The sequence below is a fragment of the Pinus tabuliformis genome, chromosome 3_2 (assembly GCF_031772625.1).
Source record: "Pinus tabuliformis cultivar Carrire ecotype Pingquan chromosome 3_2, CPIR1, whole genome shotgun sequence".
Lineage (NCBI taxonomy): Eukaryota > Viridiplantae > Streptophyta > Pinopsida > Pinales > Pinaceae > Pinus > Pinus tabuliformis.
In genome coordinates this window covers 1,151,317,537-1,151,343,156 of record NC_142302.1, presented here as the reverse complement: position 1 = coordinate 1,151,343,156, position 25,620 = coordinate 1,151,317,537, and the positions used below count along the sequence as shown (strand labels likewise).

Below are 25,620 nucleotides of genomic sequence, written 5' to 3'. Positions count from 1 at the left end.
TTTACTTGATTGTGTAAAGAAAATTTGTTTTCTGTTCTGATTAGTGATCATTCTACTAGGTACTCAACAATGCTTGCAGAGAATCTTGTCGACTTACCTTCATCCCATGAACGGAAATCACAACTCTTATTGCAATCATGTCCAATAAAACCTAGCAATGAAGTGTCTGACCATCAGGACAAAAATGATAGGCTATCTTCTAAGGACCCCTCAGGTCCTTCTTCAGGTTCTCCATCCCAAATACACATCTCAGATGAAGAAGCACATTTGAAGATTCTTGACAAAGGAAGTCACCTAAACGTTGAGGAATCTGAGGATGAATTTTGTATGGCCACTGCAGATGACATGGTGAGCAGAACATAACTCTTTCTTCTCAATGGATGATCAGACCTTGCATTATATTAGGAAATTTGTTAGTTTTCTGCTGCAAACATAGAAGCCAAGCGAAGTTGGGTGAGAAAAAGGTCATACTGTCAAGAAGTAAGTATGGTCCTGCTGTCAGCCAGTACTGACAAGCAGGTCTAAACCTAGGTCTTTGACAACTCAAATCAGTTATCTTGGTTATGACTAGTGTATGAATTTGTATACTTGTAATTTGCATAAGCAATGGAGTTTGTAAGTTATAAAGAATATATTCCGATGTGTGTTTTTTAAAATAATACTGGCTGTGATTTGTTAACTTGTTTTGCATTTGTTTTGGAATGAAAGTTCTTTTAAAAAGAAATCTTTATTTATACCATATTTTGAGAGCTTTATGGACAATACTAATATGGGTGTAGACATTCATCTTTGTTCCTTGAAGTACTCTCTGTTGTTTACATCAATATTTGCCTATGTGTATTTGCAAAGAAATCACATGTTTGTAATGCAGAATGTGTTACTTTGTGTTTGTTTCTTCAGGCAAAATTTACTATTGAAACAAAGCAGTTGTTTCAAACTTGAGTGATGTAGCTCTTTTTAATTTGTTTAGTTGTTCTTTACTCTATTCAGTGTCTTCTTTGTTAATCAGTAGTTCCTAACATTGTTATCTCGAGTCTTGAAAAAATGGCAGGAAGATGATGAAGCAACCTTGGAAGCTGATGAAGCACTGATAACTGAAGATGAGCGTAGAGAGGAACTTGCAGCATTGAAAAATGAATGTGATATACCCATAGAAGAACTTCTTAAACGCTACAGACATAATAGAGGTGGAATTCATTTCTGTGGATTTGTAAGATGATACATGAGATGAATCTTTGCTGGATTCTGTTCACAAGCAATTTTTTTAGCATGTAGAGACTGCTGTAGCTAACAAATGAACTTACGTGCAGGTAGCGAGAGTGCAGAGGATAATTCTGAAGATAATGTTGAACAAAATGGACAAGACGATGAGGAAACTTTGTCACTGTCAGAGGAAGAAAAGTCCTTACACTTGAATTTTGGTGTTGAAAGTATTGATGCGGACACAAACAGAGACTCTGATTTCAAGCCAACAGCTACTTCAGATTCGCAAGATACGAAACTGGATACTTGTGATGAGCTACACAAAAATGAAGGATTAGGTAATGGTGTTATGCTTGCGAAACAGAATGTGAATTTTATTGATTTTGATGGCAATGAATCAGGAACAGTTTCTGATCATAGGATGGACATAGTCAAGGAGAATGATTAAAATTCTTCTTTTAGTATGCTTGTAGACCTAATGGAAGTAAGCAATATTCATTCTCTTTCAGGTGATGGAAATGGACTTTATACAGCATTTGTCCATGACACTGACGGTGGGCAAGGAGTTGATCCGCTAGCTCAAGGGGAGTTGAGCGATGAAAGACTGTCACTTGAACAGAGGACAGCTGGAGAGGAAATGGCTGCATCTTCTGACTCTGGCAATGAAATGGTAAGATTCTGACATACTATAAACTATAATTGTGAATCTTTGTTAGTGTTGCCGGTAAAGGCTAGTCTGTGAGGCGTGAGTCCTGTCCTGAAGCTCGCTGCTTCAGTTGCCCTATTTGAAACCTTGAACAAATGTGATTTGAACTTGGTAACAAGTCCAATTCTCGCATTTGTGTCTGGTCTTGAAGTGAAAATTCAAGGCCGTAAGGTTATATTTCTATTTAGATGAGGTGTGGCTTAGTAAGATTAGTCAACTTGTTTCTTGCAGGCTTTTTGATTGAGATGAAGCCTTGACCAGCCTGGTCATCCATCATACAAACTTGCCTGTTACTGGCAGATTGACTAAGATAAGCATGTCTGCTGCAGGATGATGTGGAGTACATAAACGCAGCTGTCACAGGGGAAGAAGAGGTATTGTCCATTCCCATGCCTAAGAAGTTTAAATTTTGTTTCTGGAGCTGGTACATCTCTTCACGGGTATGCCTGTCTTTGGGCCTTGCAATTTGAAGCTATTTTTGCTGTTAAAGATGCATTTTTTAGGTGATGTATTTCAATGAAGCTCTTGTAGTTTGTCTTGTTGGATACTTATACCTTACTTACAAGTTGTAACCTTCTCTGTTTGAGTCATTTAAGAATCAAAGGGTGCGGTGTATATAGAATGCCGGGTTTTGCTGTGCAAGATGATTTTGAATTGCTATTTCCATGTCTATCTGATTCTCTCAAGAGATGTGACATTTTACATTGTTTAAGACATTGCATTTTTTTATATTTTTAAAATCTGAAGCTGGATGGTATCTTGCAATTTCTCTACCGTGGCATGTGGCTTTGTGATTAGTAGCGTTTTCTGTGCTGTGGCATGTGGTGAGTATTTGCTGCATACACCTGTGAAGTTATACAAAAATCTAATACTATTGTGGAGCATAAGTGTAACAATGCTTGTGAAGCCAGATGCTGAGTTGAGTAAATTGTGGAAAGAGAGAGGGTTATGTACTGAAGGATGTCCCCCCAACGATAGGCTCTCTATTGCCTGGACTGTTTCTACAACAGGACCACCTTCGAGGTGAGGCTATGAGTCGAACAGGACCACCACCGAGGTAAGGCTATGAGTCCACAAGGATGAATTTATCCTATGGATGGCCATAGTGCTCTCACACCGCCCAATTTCCTGGGGAAAACACTGGATATTAACTCCTACAGCAATTGCAATCCACCAGCTGTGCCTTTTCCAGCACAGGTCAGCCAAGAAATCTCTCTGCTGGGGACTCCAGGATTTCTGAGCTGTAAAGGATTTCCTCAGTGCCAGTAATCTCTCATGCACGTTTGCATAATTTCCAATTAATTCTCATAATGGCCATATCTAGTATTCTGTTAGAATTCTGGTAGCAGTGGTTTTCCCAACAGCCTATGGAAGAATGATGACAAAAGATCCCACACATCAACCAATGTCAAGGATCATATTTGCATGTTTCTAACTTGCCACTTGGTTGTCTAAAAAGTCTATTTACTTCACTCGGTGAGTCACTTCCAGGTAATAAAGGATAATGTATGAAATAAAGGACTCAGGATAAAACAATATAAAAGCTTTGGAATAATAATAAAATATTATTATTTACCTTAGCCCCCCTGATCCCTTAGGCCCTCTTTCATTCCTCTCATGTGGAATTATAACCACCCAAGTTTTTGTCCTTCTGCATCTGCAGCCTGTGATATATTTTTATTATTAATGTAAAATTGACATATTTACATCATTGTTTAGTCTTCGACCTTTCCTTGTGCATGTGTGTCTATATTGACACACACACACAACTTGCTAAATCTGGGGATAAAAACTGGCTTTTACATATTCCATGGTGCCTTTCTGTTTGTACCTTATTGTCATTTGCATTAATGTTGAGATCCTTTGTTTAGTTGGATATTAGCCCATTACTTTGTTGATGTCTTTTACAGCATTCTCATATCAAGCTCTGTTAAATTTTTGTCTAGAAGGTTGTCTATGGCATAATCCTGTCAAGATTGTTGTAAACTTGCTATTTAGTTGCTTTCTGCAATCTAGTTGTCAAATAATGCTCTAATGTGGAGTTTTCAGTTTTAGGTTAGTTAATTCTGCAATTTCTGGTTCAATGCTATGTTCAATTTTGTGGTCACATTGGATGACGTTGTTTAGATTGTGAAAAGTTACTAATTTCATTTTTTACTTTGATTTGTTAGTTCAGTCTTTTCATTCTTTCAAATTGATCTTGTATTAATGTGTAGGATGATGAAGTTACTTTGTTGGAAGAAGAGGAGCTTGCTAGAGCAGAGGGTAATGACACAACCAGAGAGGTTAGCTGAATGCCCTGATTTCAAATGGCCAGTGACATTTTATCTATACTGTCCATTTTCTTTTTTGTTAAGATACCTTAATGAGGATACAAATATTTGTTTTTGCAAACGCATAGACATATTCTAAGTTACTAGAAATATTTCCAGGGCAACGTTTTGGAAATCCATACATCTGAGAAATGTGCCAGATTTTTTTTTAATTTTTCCATTGTTCTGGGAGGTTTGTCCATATCCTGAAATATCTCCAGGGCAACATTTTGGAAATCGTACATCTGAGAACTGTGCCAGAATTTTTTTGAATTTATCCATTGTTCCGGGAGGTTTGTCTCATATCCTGTTTTTCTTTTGTTTGAAAGTTTTAGATTTGTTTTAAGTAGTCAATGATGTAAACATATGGAAAAACAAAATCAAACCCACCCTCCCAGACTCTAGAGCAGGGTTTGTAGAGTGCCAAGGGTGTTATTTCCCAAAAAGCCCTGGAGCTATATATATATATATATATATATATATATATATATGCAGAGTGCCAAATTAGGTGCAGAATATATATAAAATTACATGTTTTTGATACTCGTAGATAAGATAATATAAGACCAAATAATTTTATTAATGAAAGTCCATGTCATTAATTACACTCAAAATATCGAAGTGGAACTCATGGGTAAGATAGATGATATAAGATATAATTCAAAATAACTGTTTTTTCTGTGAAAACAATGAAATTAGCCAATTATAACAATGCAAATGAATTGGTGCTTGATAAATAAATTTACTGGCTTTTGTAGACCATTTAAGTGTTCAAGTGCCCATTGTCTTGTTTGTTAAGATCAGTGTTGTGAACATCGGGATCAGGATTAAATCGGCGAGGGTCTGAAATAAAAAAAAAATCAGTAAAAAATCGGCAAATACAAAAATATTCATTTTTTTTTCAAAATTTTAAATATCTAAAGCATCCACAACATAAAATAAATGCATTGAGACATAAATATGAAAAAAAACTAATATATAAGACGTGTAATATCATTTCTAGTGCTACATCACACATAACAATGAATCATGTCCTGAATACTAAGTCTTGAGTCCCAACTCAGCCTCAAAATATCAACAAAAAATATAGTAATGTATCTCATATCATGAGTCATAATGTCATATACAATGAAATGAACCAAATAACTAATACTACTGATTTTCTCTGCCCCTCTTGCGAAAATATGTAACAACTTTCCCTCTAGATGTGGATGGGGGTGGAGCTGGCATTGGACTCTGTTGTGCTCTAGAAGCTGAATAACTAGGAGCTATAGGAGGTAGATCACGTCCTCTACTGGTGACAAGGGTAGGTGGTGTCACCTCCTCCTCCTCCTCTACCCCCTCCATTACCTCTTGCTCTAACCAATCAGGGGCCGACTGCATGATAGGCTTGTCGGCCTCAACCCTCCATGCAATAGTGGTATCAATCCCATCCAATGTTACTTGGGAGCGGGAGCGGGAGCGGAAGCGGGAGCGGGAGCGACCATTTTCAGAAGCTCCCGGTTTGGGAGCGAATCCCGGAGCGATTTTTTAAAAATATATATATTTTTTATATTTTTTAATTTTTGATACATATATGTCAACAAAAACATGTAGAATGATGAATTAGATATAAAAAATATAAAAAAGCATAGATTGAACCATATAACAACAATCATCTAGAAGTTATAATCTTCATCAACCACGTCCGCAAGTTAGTAACATAGTAACATACAACATATTGAGTCTCATGATTCATCAATCTTAAAGTTTCAAGCTTTCAAAATTCAATATATAACATTTATCATCATTGATCACCAAAGTTGTACTTGTAAGCTAAGTGTAACCATTACAACAAATAATATCTAACATGAAATGAAATGTTATAAAATGAAACGAAATGAAACAACTTTCAACTTTCATGAAGCATCATATTCATAATTCATTACTAATGAGTTATAATTGCCAACTTCAAACTTAAATTGTCATATATTGTTTAAAAAAATATCATAATAAATATGAAAGAGTCAATAGTTATAAAAGCTACTAGAAACTAGAGAAGAGAAGTAAATCTATTATCTATTTCTTATGCTTGGGCCTCTTGCCACCACGAGAAATGTCTAATTTTTTAGTCTTGTTGCAAAATCAGGATCTTTGTCATTAATATCACCCTCCAAGCATTAATATCCAGAGGTATCTTTGTCATTACCTTTGTATCTGTATAGGGATCTTTGTCATTAATATCACCCTCTAAGCATTAACATAAGATAGAAAAAGCATGGCATGTCAAGTCAAGATTTTGTTTGAGTGATGCGTACATTTTTAGAAGGGTCATGATAGAGGAGTTCGACAACCAATGTCACTAACATCAAGGTACATAGAGGGATTGGTACTCTTGATTAAATATGAGTTCCATACCCTAATACATGACAAAATTCAATGGAAACATTGCAATCCCCCAATCCTGAAATCCTGAAAAACTGATAAGTCTGCTGGATTTTGAATGAAATCTAAAATTCTACTTTCTCCATATGAAATCCAATGAGGACGAAACCACTCTCAAACATCCTGAGTCATTTCATGGTAATGTTAAAAATTTAAGTAAAAGGATGAAAATGAAAATTAAAGAAAATGTCACTTTTACTTTAAGAATTTAACATTACCATGAATAGCATATCAATACTAGGGCCTAGACTTGATCATTAAGTTGCCCCACTCAAAAACTATTTGTTTCTTTCAAAAAAAATTGCATTTCGAACATTACTACAAAAAAAAAAATGCAAAAAAGGCAAAACGCTCCCGAAAACGCTCCCGAAAAGGCAGGGAGCGAAATTTTTTTTAGGGAGCGCGCTCCCGAAATCGGGAGCGATTTCGGGAGCGCGCTCCCGACCCGCTCCCGCCCGGAGCGCGGATCGGGAGCGGGAGCGAGGGGGGGGGGGCGCTCCCCCGCAACACTGATCCCATCCAATGAGATGGCCCCCACATTAGGTGTCCTCTCAAGTTGCCTCACCCACAATCGAAGATTGTAGTAGATGTAGACCATGTCATTAAGTTGCTGGGACTCCAACTTGTACAAGGGTCATAAATTAATAAATGATAAATAATAAAATAATAATTATAAAAAACTATTATTTAATGAATTCAAAAAATTAATTGGAAATATGGAATATTTTAATGTGTTGCGCTTTTTGGTGTGTATTTTTTCAAATACACTCCAGGTGCGCTCTCATCCAGAGGAGCAATATGTTTGTCTGAGCACTCGAATGGCAATTCTTCGGAGATTGGGTATTCTACCACCATAGATTCTCCACCATGCATCTATAAGAAATAAGATAAACATAAGAAAAAAAATGAAATTTGAAAAAAAAATGAAATTTGAAAATTGAAGCAAAGTATGAACTTGAAGAGATAATGAAATTTGAAACAAACTAAAGCTAACCTGGCATTTTAGTCTTCCTATCCACAACAACCATGTCAAAGCTAAATGTGCTACCCGCCATTCTGTATATCTCCATTTCTTAGGAGATTTTTGCATGTTATGTTGGAGATGGCACCATCCTTTGAACACAAGTGAAGAATCCATCCATAAACTCAACATCAAATAAGAAACCATGGGAGTAAAAAAATGCGGGGTTCAGGTAGATCCCTGCAGCATGAATGGGATGATGGAGTGTATTGTTCCATTGCTCATTAATCACTTCCCATAGGAGTTGTTGTTTCTCAAACCCTTCATCCCCCTTATCATCATAGTAGTTCCGAATGAATTCTTTGGCCCTATCCATGGCTTCATACAAGTAGCCCATTGCAAGCTTGTCTCCATCAACTAATCGAAGAATCTTTACCAAAGGTTCAGTAATGCTACACACCTTCTGCACTCTCGTCCAAAAGCTTTCCTAGTATGAAACTAACTTGCATATGGCCTCTCCCTCTGGTTTGCAGCTAATTGCCAAAGCATGCCACTCCTCTGAAAGAAGCATTCTCTTCACATCCCACATAGAATTCAAGAGGGATTAAAGAGATATGAAATTGTTGTCAAATCATGTAATGGCAGGGCGCACCAACTCTTTTTTATTGGTGAATCTTCTCATGAAATGAAGCACAAATGCATGATTATATACAAATTTTGTAATGATTTTTGATGATTCAACAATATCCTTGACAAAATGAATTTTTCCTGTATCCTCCAACATCAAATCAATGCAGTGTGCAGCACAAGGTGTTCAAAATAAGGTAGGATACCTCTCCATAAACATCTTTCCAGCAACAACATAATTTACAGCGTTGTCCGTTATGACTTGGACAACATGTTGTGGACCCACCTCTTGAATGAACACATCCAACAAATCACATAATAACCATGCATCTTTGATATGTGCAGATGCATCAACAAATTTTATAAACATTGTCCCCTTGGGACAATTAACCAAGAAGTTAACAAGGCTTTTACCCTTTTGATCGGTCCAACCATCTGACATCATAGTGCATTCTGTGTGTGTCCATGATGTCCTAAACTCCTCCAATCTCTTAGTGCAGTCAACCTTTTCATTTTGAAGAATGCGCCCTCTAAAGTCATCATATGAAGGGACTTTGTACCTTGGGCCAACGGTAGCAATAACATCAACCGCCAGTTGGAAAAGTGGATTCTTCTTTCTCCCTTTTTTTAATAACTGAAGAGATAGATGGTTGTGCACCAGGTGTGGTTCTAGGAACAAAAAATGATGAGGTAGCTACAGGGTTGGGTGTAGATGCTAATGGTGAAGTAGAACCAATACCACTCTCACGGTCACCTCCCAATCCTGACAATCTACTCCATGTTTTTTGACTCTTTAGAGTTGACTTGGAGAATTTGGTTGTCTCTATTTCTTCCAATGATTTGAGGGCTCTTCCGATGATTTCTAGATTTGTATTTGTACAAGGCCCCCTACCTCATGTACAGGAATTTGTGCAAAGTGATACTTCAATTTGTATACCCCTGTCATATGATGCTCATATAACTTGCAAGTCAAATTTGATCTGTGAAACCCCCCATCAGGTTCACCAAATTCCCGCAGTGGGTCTAATTTCATTGGCATGTTTGTAACTTTGTTGAACTCTTGAGTTTTAATGTAAGATGAAGTTTGAAGTTTGAACCTAGGGCACAAGAAGAATTGCAAGTTAACAACATAAAACTAAAATTTACATACAACATTTTGAATTTTTGACCAAAAAACCCTCAACCCAATGCAACAATAATGGCAAAAAATACTCATTCAAACCCAAGCAAAAATGTTGGAAAAAAACCAGGGCACAAGAAGAAATTAAACAAATAAATCTAACAATCAAGTTTTTGCATTTTTGACCAAAATGAACCCTCTCCACCAAATGCAACAAAAATGAAAAAAACGCAATCAAATCCAAACAAAAATCATGTAAAATAAATGGGTGATAAAAACCCAAGGAAAAACAAGAAAAAACAAAAAAAATGGCCAAATTTGATGCCCATACATGAAAACCACGCTTTGCTGAAGAAACTTGGTCCAAACTTGATTTTTTTTGTTTGGGATGCTAAATTCCTTCTATTTTTTCTTCTCTTGCCCTTGTAGATGAGTTCTCCTCCTCCTTAGCTCTCACTTTTGCCCTTTGTCTGAAAAAAGCGAGCAAAAAGAAAAAATCGCCTTTAGAAGTCACTGTTCCGCGTCCCCACATTTTTTTCGGGTCGGATTGCGATGTTTTGAAAATAAAAAATCACCGAAAAAATCGACGATTAAATCATTTCTGCGAAAAAATCGCGATGTTCGCATCATTGGTTAAGATACCTTAATGAAGATATGATTATTTATTTTTGCGATTCCATAGGCATAATCTAAGTTGCTAGAAATATTCCCAGGGGAAACTTTTGGGAACTGGTGCATCTGAGAAATGTGGGAGATTTTTTTTAAATTTTTGCATTGTTTTGGGAAGTTTGTCCCATTTCATGTTATATTTTTTATTTTTATATTTTCATTTTTAATTTTTTGTTTAAAGTGCTTTATTTGTTTTTAATTTGTTAGTGATGTAAACATAAGAAAAAGCAAAAGCAAACCCAACCTACCAGACTCTATAATGGGGTTTCCAGAGTGCCATGAACATTATTTGTCAAAAACCCTTGGAGCTAGTTTTTTTTATATATTATATATTTCAAATATTATAATGCATTTATATTCAAAAAAGAATTTGCAGAGTGCCAAATTAGTTGCAAAATATATGAAAACATATATATTTTGATACTTGTGGATAATTTAAGAAAAAATAATTCTATAAATGTCCAACAAATGACCACAAATAGGTCGATGGGGCTACTAAGTACAAATGTATCAATACACTTTGGGAGCGCAATGGTCACTTCTATAAAAGCTAAAGACAAATTTAATTTAAGATGTAAACTTTGTAGACTAGGGAATAAAGAGGTGCTACTTTAGGAGCTGGATACATACAAGAATTGCTAAGGGTTTAAAAGATCAAAACAAATGACTGTTTGTGGGTAAATGCCTTGGAAGAGGATAGAAGGGCAGTGGCCCATGTATTTACCATATATAGATGAGGAGGATATCAAGTACATTATTATGAAATTAGAAATGTCATCCTTGTTAGATTAATGATTAATCATTCGAGCATCGATCATCTATTAGTTACAAAAATACAAATTCTTAAGCTGACTAATAAGAAGTAATCTTGTGATTTATGGAATGAAATGGGGCATCTGCTGATGGCCAACTTGACCAAAGAGTTGTTTTTATGAAATTGATGACTTGCATAAGCTTTGAAATGATAATTCAACTTAAGTATGAAGATCGAAACGTCCAAAACCCAATTTTTTTCAACAGTAAAGAGTAGTAGATTTATATTACGCTGCGCCCGGTTGCGGCAAAAAACATGAGGTTACATTTCGTTTACATTGCCATCCAAGGGCATCTTTGTTTGCAAACTGGCTGTACAAGCCCATTTTCTTTTCAAAATTTCAAACTGCGACTGAGTGTTTACATGTATACTAGGATAAACCTTGCAGTACTGCCCTAAAAGCAAAATACATTTAAAATTCAGCATAAAACACAGGCAAATGAGGTAGACTAGTCATCCAATTTAGTAGGCTGGTTAAGGTCAATTCCAGTTGATTCCTCAGCGTTCTAAAAGTTCTTCATTACCAGTTGAATTTTCAGATCTTCAATTTGACTGCGTAGGGCATGTCCCTCATCTTCTAGTTGACTAATCTTTTGGTTCTTCTCTTGCATTTCCCAAGCTTCATTGCATTGCTGAAAACACTTCCGAAGATAAGCCAAAATCTCCCTCAATTCATAATGCTCTCTCACATGGCCCATAGGCATGAGGGGAGTATGTAGCTAGAGGTGGGCACTTCTCCCATTTCCGATCAGAGCGACCCGCCAACCTATCTGAGTACCGATGTCGATAGCCCAGGAGTCAAAATCCATGATATCGAAGAGAAAGAGATGTACCAAGGGAAAACTAGTGACCCAATTTCCACAGAGGAATAGAGACCGTGAACCAATTTCCACTGAGGAGGAACAATGACCCAATTGACACAGTGGAACAAAAAATAATGACCCAATTGACACCACAATGCCTAGAATCACACCAAAGCAAGACTCAAAATCTCCAACAATTATCTCTTCGGCAATTATCTCTAACAAATGGCACTCACCAGACTGAAACTCTCCGACAATTATCTCTAACAAGGGGCAACTCTCAACAACCAGAATTGTCCACAGACAATCTAGGCTCTGCTAGAGAGTCTTTCCACCAACAACCTTTTGGACAAAATCCTTTCTTTTGCAGAATTTAAGACCTTTATTCCCCAATTTATAGTAGTTACCGAGCCGAGAGATTGCATGCTTACCTCCAGGGTCCCAATTCACTGCCATGATTATCTTGAGGCTTGAAACGACTTCCACCATAAGCAAATTAACTATCCCTCATGTGAGCCATCTGATCCAGCCCAGAGGAATTAAATGAGGCTCTCGTTCTGAGGAATCACACATAGAGCTGGTTTGATTGTTCTTGCTACGGAACCGAATATGAAAATCGACACACAGAGTTCTCACACTTATTCCTTGCTCCGCGCCAAGTGTCCTGGGTTGTTGAGATATGCAACCATGAGTCAAGTGTGAGGTAAGGATTATGCTCAACTGATTCCAGATGGGGGGGACGAGGGGGTGCCAATAAGGATGTTGGATGTGAGGGGGGGCAACAAGTGTGGGATGAGTGGAGAGGGGGGGGGGGGGAAGGAATGAAGGGGCGGAGGAGGTGGCAGGCAGATGGGGTTCGGAGAGGGCAAGGTGTGGAGGAAGAAGAGGGGGAGAAGAAGAAGAGAGGAGGGAACAAAGGGAGACAAGACTAATTCACTCCAAGGGAGGGGAGGGGTAGCATGGATTATTATAACTTTTAATTCCAAGGTATATGACTTTTGTGTCTGGTCTTTAGTGTAGAAGGAGAGATTTATCATCAAATTTAGGACATTCATGCTCAAATTTAGGGGATGGGATGATAACCTTCAGTTCCATTTACCTTGTTGCAACCTTCTTTCATTTGGCAAGCCATATTGGCTTGCATATCCACCTCCTTATTTAGACTTCTTAAAATATGAAAGAATTGCAAATGCCCAAAGAGAGGGAGCAAGCCAAGGGCTCTCTTTAGTATCTAATTTAACTTGTTATTTTGGGTTATAGTGCTTGAGTTCATGTGCTTTATAACTAAGAGAGAATCCCCCAAGATATTCATTTCCTTGATTCCTTTTTGCTGAGCTAGAGTGAGGCCAAAATATAATCCATAGGCTTTTGCTTGGTTATTTGTCTTCCTGCCCAAACCCCAAGCATACCGATCAACAATTATTCCATTGGGATTAATGAGAATCCCTCCCCCTCCTGCCACCCCAAGATTTCTTTTTGAGGCACCATCAAATTGAAGAGTCCATGAATTTGAATTATGCATCCATTCAACAAGTCCTTCTTGAGTCAAACGGAGGATCCAAGGAGGGCGGGATTGTGACAGTTTCTTTGGGGATGAGGAGGACGGGGGCCAAGCCCAAGGAGAGAGCCAAGCCAATTCATTAGGATCAAGAGAGGGTTCTAGAGTTGGTATGTGAAATTCAAAACAAGATGAGAGAGCTTTTAGAGCAGTGATCCTGGCTGGAGGGCGAGCTGAGTTGAAGATCGCCTTATTTCTTGATAGCCATATTTGCTAGCAAACGTACTTGGGGAGGGCAATCCAGAGGTCCTTGAAGGTGCTTTTGGCCTAAAGGGAGCCTGTGTAAAACTTGTGCCAAGAGTCAAAGAGGTTGAGGAGATCAGTCGACCACCTAGTTCTCAGGAAAAGTGGCCCAAGGGTCACCGACCAAACCAATCTTGTAAATTGGCAATGGAGGAAGAGATGAGGGATGCTTTCCTCTGAGTTTTCACATAAAGGACATCGAGAGGGACCAATGAAGCCTCTTTTTTGGAGATTCTCCGCAGTGAGGATTCTTTTATGAGCTAACAACCAACAAAAGAAATTTACTTTGGGGATAGCATTTGTTTTCCAAATCTTATTCTAGATTGAGGACTTGGGGGGGGAATTTGGGCGTTGAAAAGCAGCTGGGAGTAGCCTTCCTTGACCAAGAATGTGGAGTTCTTCCACCCCCACCTGTCCTCTATTGATTGCGCAAGGGGGGCGCATCCAATTAGTTTCTCTATTAGAATATCCCATAATGGGATTAGGTTTGCTGGGATATTTTCCACCCTTTCCATAGACCCTGACCGTCCCAATTGGATATTTGTCTAAATGGACCACCCCGCGCTGCATCAAGTGATCCCTTAGGGAGGAGATAGAGGGATCCAAACCCAAGGGGGAAGTCCTAGGATTTTTATTCGACCAAATATTGATCGAATCACCCTTACCTGGAATTTTACAGAGATTGCTCAAAATGAGAGCCAAAGATGATTGCATTAACTTCCAGATAGGAGAACCTTGTGATACTTCCATGTGCTCCTCTTTGTTGTTATATTGATGTAAATACTTTGCTCTCATTACTTGCACCCACTAGTGATCAGGCTTCGTCTTCAGAATCCAATAGAGCTTGGCTCCCATTGTCAAATTAACCATGGTGGGATCTCTGATGCCAAGCCCCCCATGTTGCTTTGGCGTTCTAATAGTTTTCCAGTTCACTAGGTGGAATTTTTTATTATCTTTCTTTCCTCCCTCCCATAGAAATTTCCTAATATATATTCCAAGCTGATGCAATACATATTTGGGAGCTTGAAGAGCTGAGAATTGATATAGAGGGATGGATGATAGCACAAATTTCACTAGGATAGTCCTCCCCACATTATTTAGCCAGATTCCTCCCCAATTCACAATTTTCGACTTTATTTTGTCAAGAACCCTTTGCCAAGCATAGGGAGCCACTCTTCTTAGGAAGATTGGGACTCCTAAGTAGTTGAAATATTTCCAATCCCTGACAGTTTTGAATCCCATAATTTCTTCTATCTTTTTTCCCTCTGAGGGGAGATATTCCAAGTATATATATGACTTTTGCTGTCATTTGTGGCTCCTCCCAAGGCTCTATGGAAATTATCCAAATATACTTTGAAGCGCCTGACAATCACAGCTGAATTATCCAGAGTTACTTTGAAGCGCTTGGCGATCACAACTGAGGCACCACCTAAAAGGATGGTGTCATCTGCAAACTGTCCATGATTGATACTCTTGATCCCCTCTTTATATCTGATCCCCAGAAGATGGTGAGAATCATGATCAATCTCCAATCTTCTACTCAGTGAGTCAGCCATAATTATGTAGAGAAAATGGGAGAGAGGCCAGCCTTGACGTAATCGCCTGGAGGCTTTAAAGAAGCCTGCCACTCGACCATTGACTAGAGGGGCGATCCAAGGAGAAGAGATGCAAAGAGCAATCCATTTTATAAAGGTTGCATCAAACCCCAACTTTCTCAGAACTTTCAGCAGAAAGCTATTTTTGACCCTATCAAAAGCATTTGCCATATCCAATTTTATTATCATTCCTTGATCCCCTCTTTTCCAACTCGAATCTATAGCCTCATGCAACAAAATTATATTATCAAAGATTTGTTGCCTTAGCACAAATCCCCCTTGGTTGACCGAGATCAAAAGAGGCAGAAGATTTTTGAGCCTGGAGGCAAGCAATTTCGAGATGACCTTATACGAGACATTACAAAGAGAGATAGGTCGGAATCTAGCAAAGGAGGAGGGGTTGGACTCCTTAGGAATTAAAGCTAAGAAGGAAGAGTTGATTCCTCCCCCCATTATAAATCTCTTGAAAGAGTACCCTATCATATGACACAGGTCTTTACTGATCACTTCCTAAAATTTTTGATAGAAATTAGCAGAGAAACCATTTGTCCAGGTGCTTTGTCAGGCGAAAAGGAGAACACAATTGATCTAATTTCATCTGAAGTTGGAGGGGAGGTCAAGGCCACATTCATTTATGTAGAAACCAGAGCATGGACATTCTCCATAAAAGATTCCTCACTTTCAAGATCCATTTGGGGGTCCTCTTGATAGAGGTTCTTGAAATGGTCCAACGCAACTTTCTTAATTTCCTCGAAATTACTTAGAGTCTGTCCCCCATGTTGGATTTGAGAAATGTTGTTTTTGCTTTCTCTAAATTTTGCTTGCTTATGAAAGAACTTTGTGTTTCTATCTCCAGCCATGAGTCGTACTCTTCTTCTCTTTTGAGGTGGCCATGAAGAGCCTTGAAGGTTTCAACTTCTTTTTGGAAGTCAGTTGGATTAATTAGGGCCATCTCCATTTGCCCCTGAATTGAAGCTAGATGTTTCTCCGTATCCTTTATTGCATATTGCCTTTCCGATTTATTTTCTTTTAGCCACTGTTTAATATCTCCTTTTAGCCTTTTAATTTTGGATTCCCAGATAGAGATTGGGCTGCCCTCAACCCAAACTGACCATGAAAGAGAGACCATATCAGAGAACCCAGAAGAGTCCAACCATAGAGGAGAGAACCGAAAGGGAATAGGCCCAAGATTAAGAGAGGGCGAGATAAGGAGGTTGATTGGACGATGGTCCAAGCCACACCACGAAAGAATAAAGGATTTTAGGCATAAATTCAATAAGAGAAGGCTGTCAGAGGCGAGGAATCTGTCAAGCCTAGCCGCAATATGTCTCGGGCCTGAGCGCTTATTATTCCAAGTATAAAGGAATTTAGGAGGTTTTACATCAAAAAGATTGAGATTGAGTATTAAGTCCTCCATATTCTCCTGGGAGGCATCCCTAATTGTGGAGCCTCCCCGCTTCTCATTTTGACCCATAGAAGTATTGAAATCTCCTCCTAGTATACAGTTGCGCCCATAATCAGTGTTTTTTAACTCCATCAATGACTTCCAACATTCCTGTTTCTCTTTAAAGTGAACAAGCATATATACATTGATCACAGAGAAGGTCTGATGCAACTCTAAAATCTTAAAAGTAGTTGCAATCCAGTGAATGGTTTTTATAGAGCTTACCAATTGTAATTTTGCTGGATTCCACATTGTGCAGAGGCCTCTCGAAGCGCCTCTCGAGCTTTTCGCTTCCATATTGCTAAAACCCCAAAGTTTGGAGTGAATGGAGGAGATTTCTATCTCGCTCAACTTCGTCTCCTGGAGGAGGGTGACTACTGGTCTTTCCTTTTGTATTAGTGATTTCACTTCCATTATTCTTTTTCCAGAACCTAGACCCTACAATTCCAGGAGATAATATTCATTATTTACCCTTTGTGGATGGCATCCCTTTTGCAGGGCCTGCTACACTTCCCTTTTTGCCTCCTTTAGACCCCAAATCGGCTAACTGACGAGGAATGGTGTGTTGAAAGCCCAACTCTTTGTCTTTTTCCGTTTTTTCTTTCCTTATTTCTTTGTTTGTTTTTCGTCCTGATCTTCTTGTCTTTCTGTCCATATCCTTAATTCTTGTGCCCTCTGATTTCTTGTCTGTTGAGCTCGCTGGTATTGCAGTTACTGTTATTTCTTTGGAGGTTAAGAACCCTTTGTTGTCTTCCTCTTCATTCGTGGTGTCATCTGCATTACTGGTTGTTTCTGGGCTTGTGGGCATTTCTTTTTTGCTTTTTTGAGGTCGAGGAGAGTTGAGCAGGCTCATTGCCACTGAGAACTGGGGTTTTTATGGGAGAGCCACCATCCTCTTGAACAGATGCCAAAGCTGCATACTTATTTTCTTCTTTGCCAACTTCACCCTCCAGAGTGTGGGGTAGGCTCATGTTGGCTTGGACCTTCTTTCTGTGGAGCAGAATTTGAGGTTGTTGTTGGCCCGTTGCTCTGCTTTGTGTTCCTCTTTTTCCTTTTTACCTGCTGCCATTGTTCATTTGCTTCTCCTTGCTGTATTTCAGGTGTGTCCTGTTGTTTTGGACAACTTTTGGCAAAGTGTCCATATTCATGACATAGTTTACATTTGAATGGCAGTTGGTCATAGTCTACTTCCTGTACATGTGTCCAACTATCCATACAGAGATTGACTGCAGCAGGGAGTCCTTTTTCTAGGTCGACTTCCACACATATCCTTGCACAGGAGAATAGACCATCCTTTGGCTCAACACAATATATATACTTTCCTAGAGAGTTCCCAATTAGTTGAAAGGTTGCGTCATTCTAGCAGTGGAGGGGGAGGTAGGGTAGCTTCACCCAGACTGGGACAGAGGTAGGAACATCATAGTCTGGATTGAAAGTAAGGGCCACTCCTGAAAACCAAATCTCTGTCTAGTTTGTTTTCAAAGAAGAAAGTGTAGAAGCCCTTCCCACAGAACGTCGACATAACCTCGCCCTTAATGAGCGACTTCCAGTTCTTTTCTATCCAGGACCGAACCGAGCGCAGAGAGGGCCAAAGGCCCATGAACTGTCCAATAAGGCCCCAGTTTGCTAGCTGTAGGGCACGAGAACGAGCTTGAGGGGCACTGATGTTAATCTTTGGGAACTCATCTGCCTTTTTAACAAAGCGCGACAAACCTTGCTTCTGGAACTTAGAGGCCACAACAACCAGGTAGTTGAAGGCAACTATTTCAACAACCAGAGAGCCACCCTGTGTCGACGCAACCATTTGGGTTGTTTGGCCAATCAAAAGCAAAAACTCCAAACCCGGAGTGGAGTAGGAACAAAGGGAACACGGGGAAGGGGACAGGGGAGGGGGAAGGAACTCGCAGCAAGAGGCCAAGGGCGCAGTAGGCGGCCAAGAACTTGCAAAAGTTGGCCATGAACACATAAAACACAAAATTTTTAAAAGTGGCCTTTTCCTTCATTTCTGAGATCATGGCAGGGGTGTGACGACATTGTAGCAGGAGGGTGGGAGGGAGTGCCTAGGGAGTGTGATTTTGGGGTTTGTGAAATTTCAAAGGAGTGGGATGCTTCTGAGAGTGCAGGGAGCACATCAAAAGGTCTCGAAGCATAGCAATCTATATAGGTCACCCAGAAAAACCCTCACGGTTAGAAGATGGTTGTTTATGTTGAGCACTTCATGATGATGAGTAATGGACTCATTGTTCGTCCTCATTACACACTTTACCATTCTATGCATGCCTTTCAGATTTCCTTAGGTCACTTCAAAGTTGGATCTCACTGATTGCTGATTGAGACAAACCCTTAAATATATTATTTAGAAAGGATCTACCAACTATACCATCTCTGAGAGATTGAGTCGAAGGAACATTTCATCTTCCGTTGCTCCATTTATTATGAGATCTGTGGGAGGTTTCATTGCTTGTTTAGGGTGATCGAGATTGTTACTAGTTTCTTCCAGTACTTAGATGAGATATGTTTAGCCCTTCACATGTAGGAGGCCCTCAAACTTCAAAGTTCATACCCACATTCTCTAGCCTCCTCCTAGGTCGAATCTTGATAAGTGGCGGATTACCTCTTGTTTTATGGTACTCCCATTAGCCAGGTGCATTAGGAGACAAGCTGATGATCACATTGCTTCGATACCCATATCAGTTCAAACCAAAGGGACCATTCACACTCCTCAGAGACCTTAGAGACATTGCCAAACTAGATCCCTTACTTGCAGGCAGATTAGATGACCTAGACGTCAACAACGGGTTATAGTGGCCATGTGTTATATAAAAATTAGTTATTTGTAATTATTAGTTAATAGGCAAAGGGGAATTCACCAAGAGGCACCCTAGGCTGTATTTAAGCCAGGGCCTCTCACTCTGTAATTCATCATTTAATAATTAATAATATATATATATAAATATGGATTTCTATTTAATCTTAGTTTTCATGCTTCACCATGCAATAACATAGTGTAGGGTCGATATTTCCCCATAACTCTTCTTTAGGGCTTCATACAATCTTGCTTTTTTTTTCTTTGTTCGACCTTGGATGTTAGGAGAGGTAGATTTAGCAAATGATGACACAACCCTTAGATCCTTTCACTTTGTACATCTCCTCTTCTTGCAGCTACCCACACTTGGATCTGAGGGTTTTCTCATGTTTTCACATATAGAGTTCATGTTTCTATCTCACCTCTTGTTCTTTATATCAGAGACTTTTTAGTACTCCTGCTTTGTGTTGACTCAAGTCCCATTGGCCTATTTTTATGCTCATTTGTTAGAGATCAATATAGTTATCTTCCGAGGGGTTTCTCATGTTTTCACATTACAGTTCATGTTTCTATTTCACTTCTTGTTCTTTATATCAGAGACTTTTTAGTACCCCTACTTTGTGTTGACTCAATAGTCCCATTGGCCTACTTTTATGCTCAATTGTTAGACATCATTATAGTTATCTTATCTCTCTCCAATTTTGATTTTGAAGAGGATTTGTCATAGTATAGACTTCAATCTTTGATTTTGGTTTGGGGCTCTTTGTTTAGTCATTGATTCATGTTTTGTGGTGACAAGTTGGAACCCATATTCTTTTTTTTGGGTGATATGCTTCGTCCTAAAGTTTTTTCGTGTAATAAAATTTATGAAGCATTTCTGTGAAAATAATCTACTTTCAAAAATGTAAAATTTAAAGCATAAATGAATAAAGGGAAACACATCTTCTTGGATCAGGTAATTTATAGGTACCATGGGACATGTGTCAAGGGTTCATGATTGCTCGTGGCAGCGCTACGACACATGCTGTCCTCTGTTGAGATCTTTGTATGCAGCCTTCAGTTCAATTCATTATGGCGATAATGCTCCACATACTGGTTCTTTTGATGTGGTGATGCCCAGATCGTTCGATCATCAACGTTGTACCTTTGGCACTAATGCAGAAGCAAGGTATAAGCATGCTGCCTATCTGGCCCCTCTAGTGTTGGGTTAGGGCTATGGATTTAGTCTTGACCTCGTTTCTCGTCGACATGCATGTTCCACCCTTCCTTTGCTTTGACATCATAGCCTTTGTGCATGCTTTGTTCTATGGAAATTGGATTCTATCGGGTTTCATGGCTCCCTGTCTTGCTCATTATGGTGGACATCCTATGCGTCTAACATGACGTGAATTTGCAGCCAGGGCTACTTTTCAGACCTTCCATCAAGCGGTCTCCCCTACAACCCAAAAGAAACTGAATCTATTAGAGGTGGAGGTCAAATTATCTCTGATGAAGACATTGAGGCTGAAGCCATGATATTTCTCACCAATAGTGGTATTAGTCGCACCCGCCACACAAAACACTTCAAAATTTTGGAGCTTTACCGACTCGCTCATGTGCTGGTGGCGCATGCTTTCAATGGACAAGAAGTAGAGAATAGGGATGAGAGCATGCTTGGACAAGGTTGAAAGGCAGGGACATATTCTTCTTGTCCTCTATAAATGCCTTCCCTAAAAGGAGGGTGGGGTTCTAGTTTCTGAGTTTAGTGTCGATACTTAGGACAACCGTATCGACATCGCCAATGAGGTATAGGTGGTCTTGGTTTCCACTCAGGTAAGAACAAGATTTTTAATTATTTGTATGAGTTTGTCAGATACATTCCCAATTTTTGGACAGCTTGGTTTCCCAATGGGCTGGCTTTTAAGACTTTAGCCACCTAATTTTATCCTATCCTTAGGATAGACTTGTTTGTCATGTCTATATGGTTTCCTGGTTAATAGATAAGCTGGTACATCTAGCTATGCTCTGTAACTGTTTAAATTTCTGATAATAGAATAGTCTTCTTACCCAAAAAAAAAAGAATAAAGGGAATCATATCTATCATAAGAATATTGACAAACATTGGCTTATGCTTCCAATGAACATGTTATTTCATACGTAGACTGAATTGGTCAAAACTTCAATCAGTTCATCAACATAATACACAAGATGCAGGCCAAACTCTATATACTCAACCAAAGACATGGTGGCTGTTACAAGAAAATATAGCACACCCGTGTTCGCCTTAGGATCTCTTGCTCCCTCTTTAGGTTTCCTCTTTTCTAATTCTAGGGGGGTATTTCTAAAATGTAGGATTTTTAGGCTATGGAGTGGAGGCTCTAGGTGATGTATGGAGACATTCGGTATAACATATGGAAAAAAAATGGAAATGGGAATGAAAGGAAAGGCAGCAAATATGGGGCTAGTTCCTATCAAGCTTTGAGATGGAGCATGAAATATTGCATGAATGAAGGAACTAGTGTGTCACAATCAACTACTTTGGATGGCTATATGGTAGAAAGGGCTAGTTTTTCACATTAAACCTTTGGGATGAAAGAACTTGTTGATACATTCATCATTTGGGTGTTTATTTAAGGTAAAAGGAAATATTTTTGATGGAATTCAACCATAAGTGTTTGATGGAAATTATTATGTGAAAACTTAACCTTCGAGAGCTAGGCGTGCTACTCATCCAATAAATTTGAAGGTGTTGTCATGTTTAGCTGAGTTGTAATTCCATTTAAACAACTAGTTTATAAGATGAAGGAAATAAAATAGAATTATAACAGTAAGGAAGGCAAGAGGGAGTCTCCTTACATTGCTTCACTCCAAAATGAAAGACACTTTCTTTAATAGGACTTCAAATTTAAATGATAGCAAGAGGTTTTCTACACATAATTAACAACAAAATTGAAGAGCATGTACATAACCACACAACAAAGTATATCAATACCTCACTTCTTCATTTGTCTTCAAGAATTTGATATACAAGGGAGCTCTACACCAATCATCTCCAGGTTTTACAATATACTACCACCAATCTCATTAATAATCCTCCAATTCCCACCTACCCATTCACAAATGAAATGGAGAGAAACTCCTCTTTATATAGAGTGAGTTAAATCCTTCCTACAATAAAATATAATCTTTCTAGCTAATTCCACAACAAGTCAGATAAATATTATATTAATCAATAGTTAGATATCTCCATAATCCATGTTTGACCCTGTTACAACATGTGGAAAATAGCCTCTCTAGATAAAATCTGATAGCCCATGTTGTGCATAAATGACAACAGGGTTTTGAGATGTGAGTGTATTTGTGTTTGGAATTGATTCCCTAGAAAAGAAATCAAAGGCTTTTTGAAAGTCTACCAAACAATATGAAAATTTTGAAAGTGATGTTGTGCTTCCTCAATGATGGTGTTGAATGGAAGAATGTGATCAATAGCATGGTGTTGAGGACGATTTTGAGCGTGTCCTCTCGCTCTAAGTTTTCTCTGCTCAATCTCCTTGAAGAGCTTCATATGGAGGATTGCATCATGGAGCTTCAAGGATTTGTAGACTACCATGATCGTCTTATAGTTGTTGTGATTTGAGCGGGGGTCTTTGAGATGTCAATATCTTTGAGTTTGGAATTGTCTCCCTAGAAAAGGAATTAAAATCTTTTTGCAAGTCTATCAAATAGTAGTAAACTTTTGAAGAGTGATGTTGTGCTTCCTCAATGATGGCCCTGAGTGTAAGGATGTGATTAATAGCTTGGTGTTGAGGATGGATTTGAGCCTATCCTCCAGCTCTATGTTTTCTCTGCTCAAGCTCTCCGGAGAGCTTCAAATGGAGGATTGTAGCATAGAGCTTCGAGGATGCGTGGGCCGCCATGATCATCTTACAGTTATTCGGATTTAAGCTAGGGCTAATTTGTGTATCAGGTGAATGATGTGACCACGTTGATGGAAATATTGTACAAAATACATGGTTGAACATATCAATTAAGTGAGAAAATAGAGCGTGAAGATCCTGCTCAAAGAACCTTGCTGAGAAATGATCCTTGTTGGCTGCTTCGTTGCTATTCATCACCCAAACAACCTCTCTAATATACTTGTTTGAGACTAAGAAGCCTGAAGAGGGCAAAGAGTTAACTTGAATATGAGGTTTGCCCAGGAATATAGTGCTCCATTGGGATGAATACCCAAGGGTGGGGTGTGTGCTCCCCATGTTTCCCACTCACCTAGGATGGGGGGTTGCCTGGGAAAAGATTTCCTCACGTCCCCTTTTGGGGAAACTCAAAAAACATAGGTGGAAATGTTGCTTCAATGTGGGGGACATGCTTCCATAAAAGGGATGCTTGTGGGTGTGCCCCTTAGAAATAACTGACTGCCCACATGAATTTTTCCTAAAAACAATAATTTATAAGTGGAGAAGCCTAATATCAACATAGGGCCCTACTAATGCTATGCAATTATTGTTAATATTAAATTCTTAAAGTGACATTCTCCTCTATTTTTCATTTTCATTATTTTACTTACCATTAATTATAACATCCTTCCCTTGGGCATGCTCCTCCTCTTTCCCACTGTCCCGAGACGATGGGATGCTTGGGGAAATGTTTCTCTGGTGTGGAGGATGTGTTCCCCCAAAAGGGGTGCTTGTGGGCACCACCCACCTTGGTTGAAGCGATAAATTTCCCATCACAAAAGGGGTTATCTCATTATTACATGATAATCAATGATGCTTGTTAAACAAGTTATCTTATGAAAGGAAAAAGGCAAATATGGTAGCTTGTAAAAACAAAGGCGAGGAAGGTAACTCGGGCACTGCAGAGTGCCCTCCCTACAAAGGCGCTCATGGACAAATAGGTTGATTGAAGCGAACAAAGTTCCTTCTATAAATTAATTACTCCAAAAGACTTGGAATATCAAGATATCCATGAGGATACAAATATTATATAAAATATGAATAAGAATGATAATGAATATTTTACAATGAGAACGAGAGGCTTGCTTTTATATCAGGCAAGTGTCTCTTCATGAAGAGTCATGTCTCATTTAGACATGCCTCTTCAGGCTAATTACTAGTTTAACTAATCATTATTTATGATTATTATTGTTTACATTATTTACATTATTTATATATATTTTATTCGTTACATTGCCTCCTTCCTCAAAAAGCTTTGTCCTCAAAGCTTGTCGATGAAAAAGGCTTGATCTCTTTTTCGGCTTCGAACTTCTTTCTCTCTTGGGATAGTCATCCTCGTCGATACAAGTTGATATGATCTTCTTAGTGACAAACAAAATTGTCGCACTGAGAAGGGATCAGACCATCCCATATTAATCTTCTATATAGTATTCTGATCACTGGAATTTTGTAACGACTTGTTAGCATAAGACTGGATTGAGATTATATCACTATTATCTGGAACATCAGTTTGTTGTTTCGATTCTCTGGTACGATACATAGCGTGGTTGATTTGTCTATTCCCATGATTCGGATGCCGATATGGGACTTTTTTGGTTTGATTTTTCCTTACTGGGCATGTGGCAATTTTTAGATTTCCTTCTGACAACGATGTTGTTGAGTTGGTTATGGAACATTCACTGGGGATGTTCATTGTCTGAACTGCAACATCTAAGCGCGTCTTTTCTTCAACTAACTTGTCTTCTTGAGTAGCCATATTCATTGTCGATATTTCTCCTTGAGTGAATTGTTCCAACTTGTCTTTTAATGCTTTCTTATCCTCCTTAAGTTTCTTAATTTGAGTGAGTAGACTTTGATTATGGATTCTGAGACGTAAAAGTTCTTTGGTTTCTGATTCATCAATATTAGTTTCAGTGTTTTGGATTTTAAATTTTTCATCTTTTAGATCTCTGATTTGTTCTAATAAATTTTTATTAAGGTTCTTTAAACGCAAGGTTTCCTCTTCTTGTTCTGATAAATGCTGCTTGAGTTCTTTCTTTGTGACCTTAGTCTTCTTCACTTGCGCAAGTAATCTTTCGACGTGGTCTTTGAGACGAGAATTTTCTTTGTCCTTTTCCATTATTTCTTTGTGATGCATATCCACAAATTCAGCATATTGTCGCTTAAGTATTGTGATTTCTTGTTTTACCTCTCTTTGGAATTGTTTTTGTTCATTACTTAGAAATTCCATTTTTTTCACTTTTTTTTTTTTTTTTTTAATTTTTTTATTTTATTATCTTCACCCCCCTTTTTTAATTGATTTAATAATCCTTTTAAGTATATGTAAATTTATATTAAATTAATATATATACTATATATCTCACCTCTTTTGACTTGAATGTGGCACTTCCCGACTTTTGAATT

The 25,620-nt window shown here is 38.6% G+C and overlaps 1 protein-coding gene across 3 annotated transcripts in view; it reads left to right on the top strand.

The window, feature by feature from the left end:
- The window catches only part of PIE1 (SNF2 domain-containing protein / helicase domain-containing protein), a 134,702-nt gene that overhangs the window by 40,900 nt on the left and 68,182 nt on the right, over positions 1-25,620 (top strand). For all 3 annotated transcript variants that reach the window (XM_089417712.1, XM_089417710.1, XM_089417711.1), the window contains 6 exons: positions 60-348; positions 1,052-1,187; positions 1,311-1,541; positions 1,713-1,873; positions 2,239-2,283; positions 4,126-4,194. In XM_089417712.1, coding sequence (XP_089273838.1) covers positions 60-348; positions 1,052-1,187; positions 1,311-1,541; positions 1,713-1,873; positions 2,239-2,283; positions 4,126-4,194 — 931 coding nt within the window. The remainder of the gene's footprint in view (positions 1-59; positions 349-1,051; positions 1,188-1,310; positions 1,542-1,712; positions 1,874-2,238; positions 2,284-4,125; positions 4,195-25,620) is intronic.